We start from the raw sequence: 16,643 nt of genomic DNA on the forward strand, positions 1-16,643 counted from the left end.
CAGATCCAGCTCTACCGCTACGTCCAGGTGCCTCCCTAGGAAGCACATTGAGGTGGAGGCAGCCAGCTGCCTACCTTGTCCCATGGCCTTCGATGCTCCTGGCAGGTGTCCACAGAGGCCAGAGGGACCCAGCGTACTGGTCGGCAGCACATGCACGTCGCAAGGGGAGCTGGGTGGTGGATGCTCCCTTGGGGGGGTAGGCAGCATTGGTGTTTACTCGCTCGTGCTGCCCAGAGTAGGTCATTGACCTCCCTACAGCACTGGAGACCAGTCCTCCTGGTCAAACTCCCCAAGCTCAGAGCTGCCGCCACCTCATCCCAGGCAGCATTCGCTGCCCTGTGGCTGACTCTCCTGGACCCTTGGGGGAAACCGGGCATCCTTCCTGATCTCCACGGCATCTAGCAGCTTCCCTAGATCTGCGCCCCTGAATCTTGGGACCGGTCTCCTCGGTGCCATTGTTGCGAGCTGACTGGGGCTGACTCAGCAAGTGCAGCTTAAGTGCTGCTCGACTTTGTTAGCGGGGGACTGTTGAGCATATTCTCGGCGAATCAGCTGGAGAGCCTTCATTTGCGGCGAGAAGTCCGTGAGGCCTCGTTAAGTGGACCAATTAACGTTGAATTGCATTGCCGGCCTCGCTGAGCCGAGCGCTGGGATGTTCGCGGCAATTCCCGTTCACTACCACACTTTGAAATTTTTCCGGAGAATTACACCCAATGAATGCAACACATTGTCCATTCACTTTTCAAACGATAACAGGGTCTGCAGGACATAGAATCATAGAATTAACAGTGCAGAAGGAGGCCATTCGGCCCATCGAGTCTGCACCGGCTCTTGGAAAGAGCACCCCACCCAAGGACCACACCTCCACACTATCCCCATAACCCAGTAACCCCACCCAACACTAAAGGCAATTTTGGACACTATGGGCAATTTAGCATGGCCAATCCACCTAACCTGCACATCTTTGGACTGTGGGAGGAAACCGGAGCACCCGGAGGAAACCCACGCACACACGGGGAGAACGTGCAGACTCCACACAGACAGTGAGCCAAGCCAGGAATCGAACCTGGGACCCCGGAGCTGTGAAACAATTGTGCTATCCACAATGCTACCGTGCTGCCCTTAACATGCAGGTATCCATGCTATATGAATTATGTGCCAAGTCTGCCATTAGAGGTGCAGCATTCAGATGTCATCTATCGCAGGGACCTCTGTGTTTCTGCTTAATAACTCACTTTGATGAGTGCAGCAGGGTGTGGAGCCTCTTGACATGTAAATGTCTTACCAATTACATTGCACCCAGGCTGGAGTCAAGCCAACTGACCAGGAAAGAAATTCAGAGGCAGCCACTGAGGCTGTATGCCGAGTTAAGCTGTTTAAAAGGCCTGCCTCAGTATTGTCAGACTTCATCACAGTTAAAATAAAACCCTCCCAATCCTATCCCCTCACCATCCTCCCACACACTTCCCATCTGTGCCACTTCGTGCCCCCCATCCAATCCTCAGGGCGGCACGGTAGCACAGTTGTTAGCACTGTTGCTTCACACTGACCGGGTCCAAGGTTCAATTCCTGGCTTGGGTCACTAGCTGTGCGGAATCTGCACGTTCTCCCCTTGTCTGCGTGGGTTTCCTCCCACAAGTCCCGAAAAACATGCTGTTAGGTAATTTGGACATTTGAATTCTCCCTCGGTGTACCCGAACAGGTGCCGGAGTGTGGTGACTCATGATCCTTATGCCAATATAAGTCCTCTCATTCCTCCCCAAGACCCGTCCGGCCTCTATGTCAAACTACGGCATTCTACCCACCCCCATGACTCTTCATGCTCCCTTTGCCAAGCTATGGCACTCCACCCACTCTCATATCGCCATGCCGAGCTATGGCACTCCACGCAGCCCCTATGGCCCCGCATGCCCACTATGTCAAGCATTGCACTCCACCTACTCCCCCATAGCACCTCATGCCCCCTATGCTAAGCTATGGTGCTCCCATGCTCATTGTTCTATATAGTGTATTGTGGATCAATGAGCATCTAGTATTTTAGACTTTAAAGGGTCTGGATGATTGACACTTCCATTATTTTGCAGTGAGAAGACATTTTTAAAATAGTGGTAGGTAAGTACGGTAACATAATGGACAGTAATGAATATATGAACGGTATTTTATAAAAGGTTTTCTCAGAACATCTGGGGCGGGATTTTCCCCTAACCGGCAGGGCGGGCCGTACCGGCACCGAGGAGTGGCGTGAACCACTCCGGAGTCGGGCCGCCCGGAAGGTGTGGAGGATGGGGCTAGGCCGCGCCAGCCGGCGCCAAAGGGCATCCGCCGTCCGGCGTGAGTTGGTGCATGCGCGGTAGTGCCAGCGTGTGCTGGCATCATCCCAGCGCATGCGCAGGGGGGTTCTTTTCCACGACGGCCATGGCGGACCGTTACACTGGCCGGCGCAGAGGGAAAGAGTGCCACCACGGCACAGGCCCGCACACGGATCGGTGGGACCCGATCGCGGGCCAGGCCACCGTGCCCCCCCCCGGGTCCAAATGCCCCCGCACCCACCCCCGAGGACTCCGCAGGCCGCCTGCAGAGCCAGGTCCCGCTGGTAAGGACCTGGTGTATTTCACGGCGGCAGGATCCGCCGAAAACGGGCGGCCACTCGGCCCATCGCGAGCCGGAGAAGCGCCAGGGGGGGCCGCTGCCAACAACCCCCCACCGGCGCGATTCCTGCCCCCGTCGAAAAACCGGCGCCGGAGAATCCAGCAGCCGGGGCGGGATTCACGCCGCCCCCCCCCCCCCCCCCGGCGATTCTGCGGCCTGGTGGGGGGTCGGAGAATCCTACCCTTACTGTCACTATATGTGTCATCCTGATCCAGGTGAAAATTCTGCCCATGGGAAGGAAAGGCTGGAGGGGGTGATTTAAGGATAATATTACATTGTTAGAGAAAAAGGATGTCAAAGAATGAAAAAATGTCAAGACAGAATCTCAGATCGAGCTAAGAAACGATAGAGGTACCGTTACACGACTGAGTGGATTCTACAAACATGCGTGGGGAAGATATAGAGGAACAAATTTGTGAGAGGTGCAAAAACTATAGAGAAGTTATTTTTTAAAATTCAGAGTACCCAATTCATTTTTTCCAATAAGGGGCAATTTAGTGTGGCCAATCCACCTAGCCTGCACATCTTTGGGTTGTGGGGGCGAAACCCACGCAAACACGGGGAGAATGTGCAAACTCCACACGGACAGTGACCCAGAGCCGGAATCGAACCTGGGACCTCAGTGCCGTGAGGCAGCAGTGCTAACCACTGCACCACCTAACCCTCGACCTGCACACCATTTAGCGGATGTAAGCTGTAAACGCTGCAATTGATCCCAAGTGGCTAACCCCCTCCTTTTTAGGATGTGGAGTTCTTTGGACCATCGATCAATCTTATCGGGGTCACCGGATCATGAACCCAATGACGGGCGTATTGCGATCTAGTGACCAAACCATTGTTATCGGCCTTTTCTGTCGCTTCAATTTTAACCTGTTTGGTGCGCAATGGGGCAAGCTGGATTACAGTAGGCCTGACTATAGGAACGTCACTTCCGCTGTCACTATGTGCATCACTTCCGTCAATAGCCTTGTCGGAGCTAACAAGCTTACTTTGTTTGGCACCTCGTGTAGTGATAACACTGCTTTAGCTGATTCGGGATGTTTGGTAACCGGAGTCTGCGGAGCGCATTGGCCGGCAGTATCTGCACTCCAGGTGGCTGCCAAATTAAAATCTTCGCGCAGCAATTTGTACTGAGTTTTCAGGTTGGCCATTTTAGTTTGCAAGTCGGACATCTTAGTCTCCAAAATACAATTCTCTCTCAGTTTTGGCTCTCTTTTGGAGTGCGTCAGTGTGTGAAAGCAAATCATCATACAGTGGAGTCCGACTCAGAAATTTTCTTTTGCAGGTCAGTAATTTCATTGCAAAGTGTGGTATTATCTACTTAAATCTAGCTTATTAAAGCCTTCAGTTGTGCTACAACCTCGTTTTAGTAGTTATTGATCGTGCATCAATTTAATAAGCTAGATTTAAGTAGAAAGGATGGACCTCCAAATCAAGCCGGAGTGTCTTCAACCCAGTCCCCACGTGACAAACTCAGCGGCGATCTTTAAGCACTGGATGGCATGTTTTAAAGGCTACCTGGAGATGGCTGATGGCACACCCTCGGGGGAGCAGAAACTGCACGTCCTGCACTCAAGGGTAAGCCCAGAGATCTACACCCTCATCGAGGAGGCGGAAGACTTTGATGCAGCAATCGAACTTTTAAAAGGACACTATATTCGCCCAGTAAATCAGGTCTACGGTTGTCACCTGCTTGCAACAAGACGACAAAACCCCAGGGAACCATTGGAGGAATTCTACCACACGCTATTGGTGCTGGGCAGAAGCTGTGGCTGCCCGCAAGATTCGGCGAGCGAGCACACGGAACTCATAGTCCGGGACGCCTTTGTAGCAGGTATTTGCTCTTCAGAAATCCGCCAGCGTCTTTTAGAGAAAGACACGCTGGGACTTAGGGAGGCACGAGCCCTTGCAGGGTCCATGGACGTTGCCTCCAAGAACGCCTGATCCTACGTGCCCGATCGTGCGGCGGCCCCCTGGGCAGTGTGGAATCCTGCAGCGGCCGCCCCGAGACCTTCCCCGCTTCCCCGCAGGCCTACACTGTAAGGCGGCCTGCCAACCCCGATGGACCCCGCTGCTTCTTTTGCGGGCAGGAAAAACACCCCCGCCAGCGCTGCCCGGCCCGCACATCCATCTGCAGGGGGTGCGGCAAAAAGGGCCATTTCGTGGGAGTCTGCCAGGCCGCGGTCTCCAGCGGCAACTCCAGACCGCCACAGTGAACCTCTCCAGGGGCCCCGGGTGGCCGGCGGTCGCCGCCACCCCCGTATCCCAGGCCCACCTGCGGAGCGGCGCCTTACCGGACACCACGCTTGACGGAGGGGCGTCGCCATTGTCTCCACGCCCAACCACATGTGCGACCAATGGGAGACACCATCTTGGATGCCTCAGGACCCCAGCTCGGCGGACCACGCACTGCCTGAACGAAATCCACAACTACTGCGTCTGACCTCGGTGACCCTGGACCAAACTTGACCTCGAACACTCTCAACAGCAACGACGACCGTCTTCATCAACGGCCATGAGACGTCCTGCTTGATCGACTCTGGGAGCACGGAGAGCTTTATACACCCCGACACGGTAAGGCGCTTTATCCACCCTGCTAATCAAAGAATCTCCCTAGCTTCCGGTTCTCACTCTGTAGACATAAAGGCGTTCTGTTTAGCAATCCTCACAGTCCAGGGAAGGGAATTCAAACATTTTCGCCTTTATGTTCTTCCCCACCTCTGCGCGGCTACACTCCTGGGTTTAGACTTCCAGTGTAACCTGCAAAGTCTGACCTTCCAAGTCGGCGGCCCTATACGCCCCCTTACTGTCTGCGGCCTCGCGACCCTTAAGGTCGACCCGCCTTCCCTGTTTGCGAACCTCACCCCGGATTGCAAACCCGTCGCCACCAGGAGCAGATGGTACAGTGCCCAGGATCGGATCTTTATTAGGTCAGAGGTCCAAAGGTTACTGAGGGAAGGGGTCATTGAAGCCAGCAACAGTCTCTGGAGAGCTCAAGTAGTGGTGGTAAAGACCGGGGAGAAGTATAGGATGGTCATCGACTACAGTCAGAACATCAACAGGTTTATGCAGCTGGATGCGTACCCTCTCACCCGCATATCCGACCTCGCAAACAGGATCGCGCATTATAAGGTCTTCTCCACGGTGGACCTCAAGTCCGCCTACCACCATCTACCCCTCCGTACTAGTGATCGCAAATACACTGCTTTCGAGGCTGACAGGCGGCTCTATCACTTCTTAAGGGTTCCCTTCGGTGTCACTAACGGGGTCTCGATCTTCCAGCGCGAGATGGACCGAATGGTTGACCGGTACGGTCTATGGGCAACGTTCCCGTATCTCGATAATGTCACCATCTGCGGCCACGACCCGCAGGACCACGACACCAACCTCCGAAAATTTCTCCAGACCGCTAAAATCCTTAACCTAACATACAATAAGGATAAATGCGTGTTTAGCACCGACCGCCTAGCCATCCTCGGCTACGTAGTGCAAAATGGAGTTATAGGCCCCGACCCTGAACGCATGCGCCCCCTTATGGAGTTCCCCCTCCCTCACGGCCCCAAGACCCTGAAGCGCTGCCTAGGGTTTTTCAGTTACTAATTGGGTCCCCAATTATGCTGACAAAGCCCGTACCCTGATCCAATCCGCATCTTTCCCCGTGTCGATAGAGGCCCGCCAGGCCTTCAGCCGCGTCAAAGCAGACATTGCAAAGGCCACAATGCACGCCATTGACGAGTCCCTCCTCTTCCAGGTCGAGAGCGATGCATCCGACGTAGCTCTGGCAGCCACCCTCAACCAAGCGGGCAGACCCGTGGCCTTCTTCTCACGTACCCTCCATGCTTCAGAAATTCGCCACTCCTCAGTCGAGAAGGAGGCCCAGGCCATGGTAGAAGCTGTGCGACATTGGAGGCATTACCTGGCCGGCAGGAGACTCATTCTCCTCACTGACCAACGGTCGGTGGCATTCATGTTCGATAATGCACAGCGGGGCAAGATAAAAAATGACAAGGATCTAACTCTCCATCTACAACTACAAGATCTTGTACCGTCCCGGGAAGCTAAACGAGCCTCCTGACGCCCTGTCCCGCGGCACATGTGCCACCGCACAAGTGGACCGCCACCGAGCCCTCCACGAGGACCTCTGCCACCTGGGGGTCACTCACTTTTTCCATTTCGTTAAGACCCGCAACCTGCCCTACTCCATCGAGGAGGTCAGGCCGGCCACCAGGGACTGCCAAATCTGGCAGAATGCAAACCGCACTTCTACTGGCCAGAGAGAGCGCACCTGATTAAGGCTTCCCGTCCCTTTGAACGCCTCAGCATGGACTTCAAAGGCCCCCTCCCCTCCACTGACCGCAACACGTATTTCCTGAACGTGATTGATGAGTACTCCCAGTTCCCATTCACCATCCCCTGCCCCGACATGACCTCATCAAGTCATCAAGGCCCTCCATAGCATCTTTGCACTGTTCGGGTTCCCCGCTTACATACACAGTGAAACGGGGTCCTCCTTTATGAGCGACGAACTACGTCAATTCCTGCTCGGCAAGGGCATTGCCTCGAGCAGGACGGCCAGTTACAACCCCCGGGGTAACGGACAGGTAGAGAGGGAGAACGGAACGGTCTGGAAGACCGTTCTACTGGCCCTACGGTCCAGGAACCTCCCAGTCTCCCGCTGGCAAGAAGTCCTCCAGGAGGCCCTCCACTCCATCCGGTCACTGCTTTGTACGACCACCAATCAGACACCTCACGAATGTCTCGTCTTTACCAGGAAGTCCTCCTCCGGGACCTCGCTCCCGACTTGGCTGGCAACACCTGGACCCATCCTGCTCCGAAAACACGTGCGGGCGCACAAGTTGGACCCGTTGGTCGAGAGAGTCCATCTGCTACACACTAACCCCCAATACGCCTACGTGGCATTCCCTGACGGCCGACAAGATACGGTCTCCCTACGGGACCTGGCGCCCGCCGGAACCCCACGTAAATCCCAGCCACCAGTCCCACCCTCCCCTCCACCGCAGCATCTTACAGGAGGATCAGTCCTCCCGCCTCCCCTGCCTAGGCCCCCCCACCCACCGACGCCCCCTACAGGCGCCCCCTTCCCGTTTTTCCCACCAGCGCCGTCTATGGGTGACGAAGCTGTCATGGAGATCGAAGCCACGTTCCCGGAGTTGCAGACGCCCGAGCCCCCACCGGAGTCACCACCGAGGCTCAGACGATCACAGAGGACGACCAGGGCACCCGACCGACTGATTGCAACATTTCAACTGATCTGTAAATATTAAACACTGAATGTACATGTCTAACATGCTTGTAAATAATCACTAAACACTGTAAGGAGGTATCACGGTACCTCCAGAACTGATTATACCATGTTGTTACATTTTGTAGTTGCTGACCACCACCCCCACCGGACTCTTTTTTTAACAGGGGATGAATGTGGTATTATCAGGTATTACGGTACCTGAGAGGCTGAAGTGCCATTGGTTAAACCTAGGGGTTTTACCATTGGCTGTAGAGTGTGGTAGCTCCACCCCGACAGAAAATAGAAAATAGAAAATACAGCACAGAACAGGCCCTTCGGCCCACGATGTTGTGCCGAACCTTTGTCCTAGATTAATCATAGATTATCATTGAATTTACAGTGCAGAAGGAGGCCATTCGGCCCTTTGAGTCTGCACCGGCTCTTGGAAAGAGCACCCTACCCAAACTCAACACCTTCACCCAACACCAAGGGCAATTTGGACATTAAGGGCAATTTATCATTGGCCAATTCACCTAACCTGCACATCTTTGGATTGTGGGAGGAAACCGGAGCACCCGGAGGAAACCCACGCAGACACGGGGAGGGTATAAGAACCCGTGCCATCCCAGCAGCCCTCATTCTGTACCTGAGCTGCTGGGGAACACTTCTTGCTTATTAAAGCCTTCAGTTGTGCTACAACCTCGTTTCAGTAGTTATTGATCGTGCATCACGAAGCTCATCATTTTTTTTTTGAAGATTGTTATTTATATTCTTAAGCTCGGTATTATTTGTTTGAAGATCACTATTAAAGTTCTGATGATCGGAATTTTGGTTCTGAAGATCTGTATTTGTATTTTTAAAACCACTAATGGCATTCTGAAACTCAGTGTTCTGCTGTTGAAGCTCACTAATGTGTTTACGGAGCTCATCATTCTGACAATGTAAAAAGGTTTTAGCCTGATTGACTCTCTCGAATCTAGTGTTTGAATCATGCAGTAGCGCAGAGACTTTGTGGAGTTGATCTTGGGCAGACTTAAGGGCGTTATCGTGGTCAGTTTGAAGGATCGTTTTTCGTCATTCACAGAGCTGTTGCATGACCACAAGGGACCATCTGATGCGCTCCTTATTTTTCATACGAGTAGATTTACCCCAAACTTTCCTAACATCTTCAAAGGACCATTGGTCATTAGTAATGTTGTATTTCAATTCAATCTCCTTATTTGCTGCGAACAATTATAATGCTGATAGATAGTAGCTTTGATATTATTGAATATATCTTCACTAGACACATCTGGTGGGGCGCGGCCTCCCTTCACCATTGTGGGAAGCTCCGCTCCACCCTTGGAAGCCATGGGGGCTTTTATAAGAGTGTTGTCCCCCATAATTGTTCTGCACAACTTAGAAGCAGTCGGGACTATGTACTGTCGTCCCTTTTAACTGTTTCGATGATTAAATGACTAAAGTACTTGCAACCCCAATATCTCAGCCTTTTCTTCTAAGGTTCTTTTGTCGGTAGGGAAAGGTTCGCGAACCATCGCGGCGTGAAATGAGGCAAAGTTGATGTCTTACCTCAATTGACTTTCAGAGCGAAGCCTCCCGATCGTCCGCTCTGTAAATCTGTCATCTGGCTACTTGGCTTACGAATTGACAACTCATACCCAGCATGGCTCTCAGTCATCGGTCTGTGGTTTTCTGTGGGCCTCTACGGCACGGTGTGCCTTTGGGCCACTCCTTGTTTCCCTCTGTTTGTCCAAATTCGTTAATTCTCCCCTCTACATTTGCCGACTGCGCCAATTGATGGATCTGTATTTTGTTAATATATTTACGTGTAGCTGCACTGATATACCAAACATACAGAACTCGAGACAGAGCTTCTTGAGTGAAGTCAAGTATCTTTATTTATGTTGATTTCAAAGTCCATTAAGCAAGTCAAATTTAATACAAATACAGAATCAAGAAAATTGTTTGTTCATCGCAAATACAGATAGTTGAGTTGAATTCAAGTTAAAGTTAGTTCGGAGTAATTTCTTCAGATCAAATGCACAATGCAAAAATGAAACAAAAGTAAATAGCTGTTTGCAAAGAAAAGCAAGACTAGGTTAAAGGTATAAATTCTGGAAAAGAGAGCAAGCCAAAGTTTTCTCCGATCTTTTAAGGAAATCATAATCTCTCTTAGACTCTGTCCCCTTTCCAACTGTGATTGGGCTAAAATATTTATAATTCATTTAATTCGATGAAATGTATGTCTATCAAGTTGTAAGAGATAATGTGGCATGGGAAAACTTTCTAATGTTGTGTGGTAAACCATTGTTGCACCTCTATTAGGTGATGTATGGTAGGACCTGTACTACAGGTTCGTTAGTAGTCCCTGCCTGCTGGCTCCACCCAGTAGGCGGAGTATAAATACGTGTGTCCTCCATGCTGCTGCCATTTCGCCAGCTGCTGTGGGAGGCCACACATCTTAGAGCAATAAAGCCTCAGTTGTACCCAATTCAAGTCTTTGTGCAATTGATCGTGCATTATGTTGCAACCAGCTTCACACCATGTTTATATCAAGGATCTATTCTATAACTTGGCTAGTCAGTCTTAACACTGGCTTTCTTATCAGAACTTTCTCATGCTGGCAGCATTGTCTGCTGTTATGGTTTAATATGATTTTTAATAATAAAATGTGACTAAATCATTTCTTCACTTAAATCTTTATTATATATTACCTATAATAAAGAAGGTTTCTATCACGTGCCCAGTCGTGGGCGATCTGGATTTCCAGGTATTGGAATTTGGTTTTGGCTAGTTTGAATGACAGCGTCCCCAGCTCTGCTCCTCCCCCTTGGGGGTTCACTGGGAAGATTTAGCTCTTGTTCAGGTTTAGTTTGTATGGCGGCATGGTGGCGCAGTGGTTAGCACTGCTGCAACGCGCAGAAGACCTGGGTTCAATCACGGTCCCGGGATACTGTCTGTGTGGAGTTTGCACATTCATCCTGTGTCTGCGTGGGTTTCATCCCCACAACCCAAAGATGTGCAGGGTAGGTGGATTGGCCACACTAAACTGCCCCTTAATTGGAAAAACATAATTGGGTACTTTAAATTTTTTAAAAAGGTTTAGTTTGTATACCGAGGAGGCTCCGAACTCCCTCAGGAGTTCCATTATCTTAACTATACCGGGTAAGGGGTTTGAGTCAGAGAGAAACAGGTCATCTGTATAGATAGTGACTCTGTGCTCCCTGTCTCCTCTCTGAATACCTCTCCATTCCTACGCTGATCTGAGAGCGATGGCCAGTGGCTCAATTGCCAGAGCAAACAGCAGTGGGGACAATGGGCATCTTTGTCTCGTGCCTCTTTGCAGCTGGAAATAGTCAGAGCTGGTGGTGTTCATCCATAAATATGCCATGGGAGCGCTGTACAATTGTTTCACCCATGAGGTGAACGCTGGCCGAAACCCAAACCGTTCCAGTACCTCCATGAGGTGCTTCCATTCTACTCTGTCGAAGGCTTTCTCTGCATCCAGGGAAATTATCATTTCTGGTGTCTTCACTATGGCTGGGGTCATAATCACGTTCAACAGGCGTCTGATGTTTGCCATCAGCAGTCTACCTTTGACAAACTTGGTCCGATCTTCAGCGATTATTTCTGGCAAGCAACTCTCCTGTTGCCTCGCCAGAGCTTTCGCCAGGTTTTTAGTGTCAGTGTTCAGCAGTGAGATAGGTCTTTGTCCTTCTTGGGGATCAATGAGATTGAGGCCTGTGCCGGCGTGGGCAGCAGGTGCCCCCTCAACAGCAAATCATTCAACATCTCCTGCAGGTGCAGGGGCAGTGCTGCCGCAAACGTCTTGTAGAAGTCCACTGGCAACCTGTCCAGTCCCAGTGCCTTACCTGACTGCATGGAATTATAAGACCATAAGACTAGGGGCTTTTCATAATAACTTCATTTGAAGCCTACTTGTGACAATAAGCGATTTTCATTCATTCAATCATTCATTCATAGGAGCAGAATTAGGCCATTTGGTCCATTGAGTCTGCTCTGCCATTCAATCATGGCTGATATGTTTCTCATTCCCATTCTGTTGCTTTCTCCCCATAACCCTTGATACCCATATTAATCAAGAACCTATCTATCTCTGTCCTAAAGGCACTCAGTGACTTGTCTCCACAGCCTTCTGCGGCGCAGAGTTCCACAGATTCACCACCCTCTGGCTGAAGAAATTCCTCCTCTTTGCTGTTTTAAAGGATCTTCCCTTCAGTCTGAGGCTGTGCCCTTGGGTTTGGAATTTTCCTACTAATGGACACATCCTCTCTACGTCCAGTCTATCTAGGCCTTTCAGTATCCTGTAAGTTTCAATGAGACTCACAGTCTTCTAAACTCCATTGAGTACAGACCAAGAGTCCTCAACTGCTCCTCATACCCCAAGAAGAACTTAGTGGGTATATAATTTAACAGAAGTACAAAATTCTTTATTTTACTGCAACATGACATTCTTCCAAAACTTGCTCAAAGAAGTAACTAACCTTCTGCAGATGAAATAATGTTATTTTCAACAGATTAACAATTAGGTCAATTAATAATTCAGAAAGTTACACATCATTACTACATTCTCAAATGTAAACCATTTTCTGTTTTGTACTTAAATGAGCACAAACTACATACCACAAGTGCATTTGCTTCTCTGTTTATGTTTTGAAGAACCATTGCTTGCACTACCTAATTATTAAATCCATTAATCTCCACATACTTAAGTTTGGAAGTCACATTGACAAGTGAATATTACTTTGAGACATCCTACAGAGCTGATTGACATCATTGTTCTTTTTAATTTTTCACAACTAATCAATTGTCATTTCTACCTGGAAGGTCTCTTGCTTGCTAAATGTAGTACCTACAGGAGTTGCTGTCTTACCTCATGGCGCTTCTGATCAAGGCAAGTCCGTACGTTGGCCAGTTCTACTTCACGCATTTCAAGCCGAGTCTCAAGGTTTTGTGAATGTTGTTCCCATTCTACTTTTTTACGGTTCACCATTACATCAATTTGATGCATTAGTTCTTGGAGCTCTGCTTCACAGGAGTCGCCACTAAGCAACAAAATAAGAAAAGCAGCAGAATTTCACTTTTCTTCAGCAACTAGAAAGGAAGGTAGTACAGAAACATTTTCTTGATAAAGTACCTTTCATATTTCATTCAAATAAAATTACCTGATGTTCTGGTGCAGATTTAAATTATATATGTTCAGCCTCATGGAGATCTACCAAGCAGGTATCTAATCTCCATGAACAGATCTGGTGTTATATGGTGACATCTGCTAAAGAGACAGATTGTGTACATTCCATAATTACTCTATACTGATTTTAATGGAAGGTCGGACTTCTGATTGACCTGGCCTTGATCCAGACTTCTTGGACAGGAAACTATTACAAGATTAAAGCAAATTACTGCAGATTCTGAAATATGAAACAAAAACAGAAAATGCAGGAAAATCTCAGCAGGTCTGACAGCATCTGTGAAGGGAGAACAGAGCTAACTTTTCGAGTCTGGATGAGTCTTTCTTCGTCAGGGCTAGAGCGAACTGGAAATAGGATGAGATTTACACTATAGTGGTTGTTGGGGGAGGGGTCGAGCAGTAAAGGCTGGATAGAAGGCTAACGATAGATGGAGGTTAGGCAGTGATTGAGAAAGATATCATGGACAAAAAGACACAGGGAATATAAATGATGCTGATCATGGCTAAGCAGGGTGCTGGTAGTGGCACATTAAGAGATCAGAATGTGGGGAATGACGAGCAGAGTTGATGAAGGTAGTGCAGTGGATGTTGTGTACATAGATTTTAGCAAGGCGTTTGGCAAGTCCTACATGGCAGATTGGTCAAGAAAGTAAAAGCCATGGGATAGAACATAGAACATACAGTGCAGAAGGAGGCCATCTGGCCCATCAAGTCTGCACTGACCCACTTAAGCCCTCACTTCCACCCTATTCCCGTAACCCAATAACCCCTCCTAACCTTTTTGGACACTAAGGGCAATTTATCATGGCCAATCCACCTAACTTGCACATCTTTGGACTGTGGGAGGAAACCGGAGCACCCGGAGGAAACCCACACAGACACGGGTGAACGTGCAGACTCCGCACAGACAGTGACCCAGCAGGGAATCGAACCTGGGACCCTGGTGCAGTGAAGCCACGGTGCTAACCACTATGCTACCGTGCTGCCCTCACAGGGATACAGGGCAATGGGGTGAACGGGATTAAAAAGTTAGCTTAGTAATAGGAAACTAAGGGTAATGGTCAATGGCTGCCCTTGCAATTGGAAAGTTGTTTCAAGTGGTGTTCCACAGGGCTCGGCGTTGGGACCCTTATTGTTTGTGTCAAATATTAATGATTTGGACGTGAATGTGGGGAGCACAATTGGGAAATTTGCAGACGACACAGAAATTGGCCGAGTGGTGGACAGTGTAGAGGATAGCTACAATCTCCGGAATGATATGGATGGGTTGGTGGAGTGGGCGAGGATCAGATGGAATTTAACACAGAGAAGTGTGAGGTCATGCATTTATGGAGGTCAAACAGATATAGGGAGTACACAATAAATGGAAATATACTAAAAGGGGTAGGTGAAGTGAGAGAACTTGGCGTCAAGTTCATAGATCCCTAAGGCAGCAGTTCAAGGAGACAACGTTGTTAAAAAATGCATCTAGAATGTTCTCCTTCATTGGCAAGGGTATAGAAGAGAAAGTAAAGATAAAATGTTGGAATTGTATAAAACACGGAGGCAACAACTGCAAGATCGTGCGCAGTTCTGGTCACCACATTACAGGAAGTACATAATTGCTCTGGAGAGAGTGCAACTGAGGTTTACAAGAATGTTGCCCGGGCTGGAAAAGTGTATCGACAAGAAGAGATTATAGAGGTTGGGGTTATTTTACTTGGAACAAAGAAGGCTGAGGGATGACTTAATTGAGGTGTACAAAATTATGAGGGGAAGAGATAAAGTGGACAGGATAAATTTGTTTCCTTTGGTGGAGAATTCTAGACCAGGGGACATAGATTCAAGAAAAGAGGCAGAAGGTGTAGAGGGGACATGAAGAACTTTTTTAGAGTAGTGGGTGTCTGGAATTCACTGCCCATGTTGATGGCGGAGGTAGAAACCCTAAACTCTTTTAGAAAGTACCTGTATCTTAAGTGCAGTAAGCTACATGGTTATGGACCGGGTGTGGGAAGGTGGGATTAGAAAAGGCACCTGGGTGTCCTCGGGCTGGCATGGACAAGATGGGCTGAATGGCCTCCTCATGTGCTGTAACGTTTCTACGATTCTAATGTGTTAATGGAAAAACAAAAGGTAAGCAATATGTCAAACAACAACATGCAATAGGGAACAGATGACCCTAATGGGGTGGGGTGAGGGGAGATGGGAAGGGGAAAAAAGATAGAATGTGGGAAGAAAAATGGAAAGTGGGATGGAAACATTAATCAATGGAAGAAATGAAAGTAAATTAATAGAAATAAAAATGGGGTGAAGTTGGAGCAGAGAGTTCACAATATGAAGTTGTTGAACTCAATGTTAAGTCTGGATGGCTGTAATGTGCCTAATTGGAAGATGTTCCTGCAATTTGCATTGGGCTTCATTGGAACATTGTAGCAGGCCAAGGGCGGACATGTGGACATGAGAGCAGGATGGTGTGTTGAAATGACAAATGATAGAAAGGTCTGGTATAATGAATGTGGGTGTGGGAGTTTCAGATATATTGTATTATAATTATTTGATGAAGTGAGGGTTAAAAGCCTGGGTTGGCGTGTTTGACTGCTGAAATCATGTTTTAAAAGATTCTTACTATTAAAGACAACAAAGCTTTTAGGAGCCAGGGGTGCAATTAGCCATCAGAAAAAAACTTGGGCTAATACAGTTCTGTTTTGATTAAGGGGATTCCCTGGGGAGTTAATTTGTTTCCAGCTTGGTGAGATTATGTCATTGCTGGGTGGAGCTATGGCTTTTAGGGAAAGCATTTTCAGTTCAGTTCTGATCTGGCTGAAGCTATGTGCACAGTGAAACAGTTCTCATTGCAAGTTAGTTAAAAAGAAATGAACTGTATTTAAAGCAGTGCAGACTTGGAGGGGGAGCTGAAACAAGCCAATTGAAATAGCTTTTGAAGACAAATAGCCAGAGGTTCTGACAGGAGTCATATCTTTTCCGTAAAGAAGTGTCAAAAGCTCTCTTTTCAAAGAATATCTCTGCAAATCAAGCATTCGTCTGTGCCATTGATAATTAAGGTATATTGAGAGCAGAGATGGGTTTATTCCTGTAAGATGGTATGCCTGACTCCTACAAGAATTGGACATAAATTTGAAATTAAGAACGGCCTGGTACTAAAAGAAGGAAGGTACATGGTACCTACACAAGATAGAAATAAGTTATCAGTGTCATGACAGGCACGAACATCAAGGAATTGACACAACCACTGACAATTGGAAACTTATGTTGGTGGCCAAATTTCTCCAAAGATGTGAAACATTATTTAGAACGTTGAATAATGTGTGCACAAAGCAATCTAGACCACTATGCAAAGAGGAATTAAGCCATACCCGTCCTGTAGAAGGACCATAGACAAATTTACAGATCGATTTATGTGGGATCTTCGCCACCCTGCAAAGGGCGGTACAAGTACATTCTGGTGGCAATCAACACATTTAGCAAATGGGTAGTGTCATGACATGCAGACAGGCAGATAATGATATACAGACAGGCACAGACAGGCAGCTAATGAAT

At 48.5% G+C, this 16,643-nt stretch overlaps 1 protein-coding gene across 1 annotated transcript in view; it reads right to left on the bottom strand.

Annotated features, from left to right (window-relative positions):
- Nucleotides 1-16,643, bottom strand: part of LOC140391314 (deuterosome assembly protein 1-like) — a 150,495-nt gene that overhangs the window by 106,571 nt on the left and 27,281 nt on the right. The window contains exon 2 of the mRNA XM_072475906.1: nucleotides 12,789-12,960. Coding sequence (XP_072332007.1) covers nucleotides 12,789-12,960 — 172 coding nt within the window. The remainder of the gene's footprint in view (nucleotides 1-12,788; nucleotides 12,961-16,643) is intronic.

The sequence above is a fragment of the Scyliorhinus torazame genome, chromosome 15 (genome assembly GCF_047496885.1).
Source record: "Scyliorhinus torazame isolate Kashiwa2021f chromosome 15, sScyTor2.1, whole genome shotgun sequence".
NCBI classification, from domain to species: domain Eukaryota; kingdom Metazoa; phylum Chordata; class Chondrichthyes; order Carcharhiniformes; family Scyliorhinidae; genus Scyliorhinus; species Scyliorhinus torazame.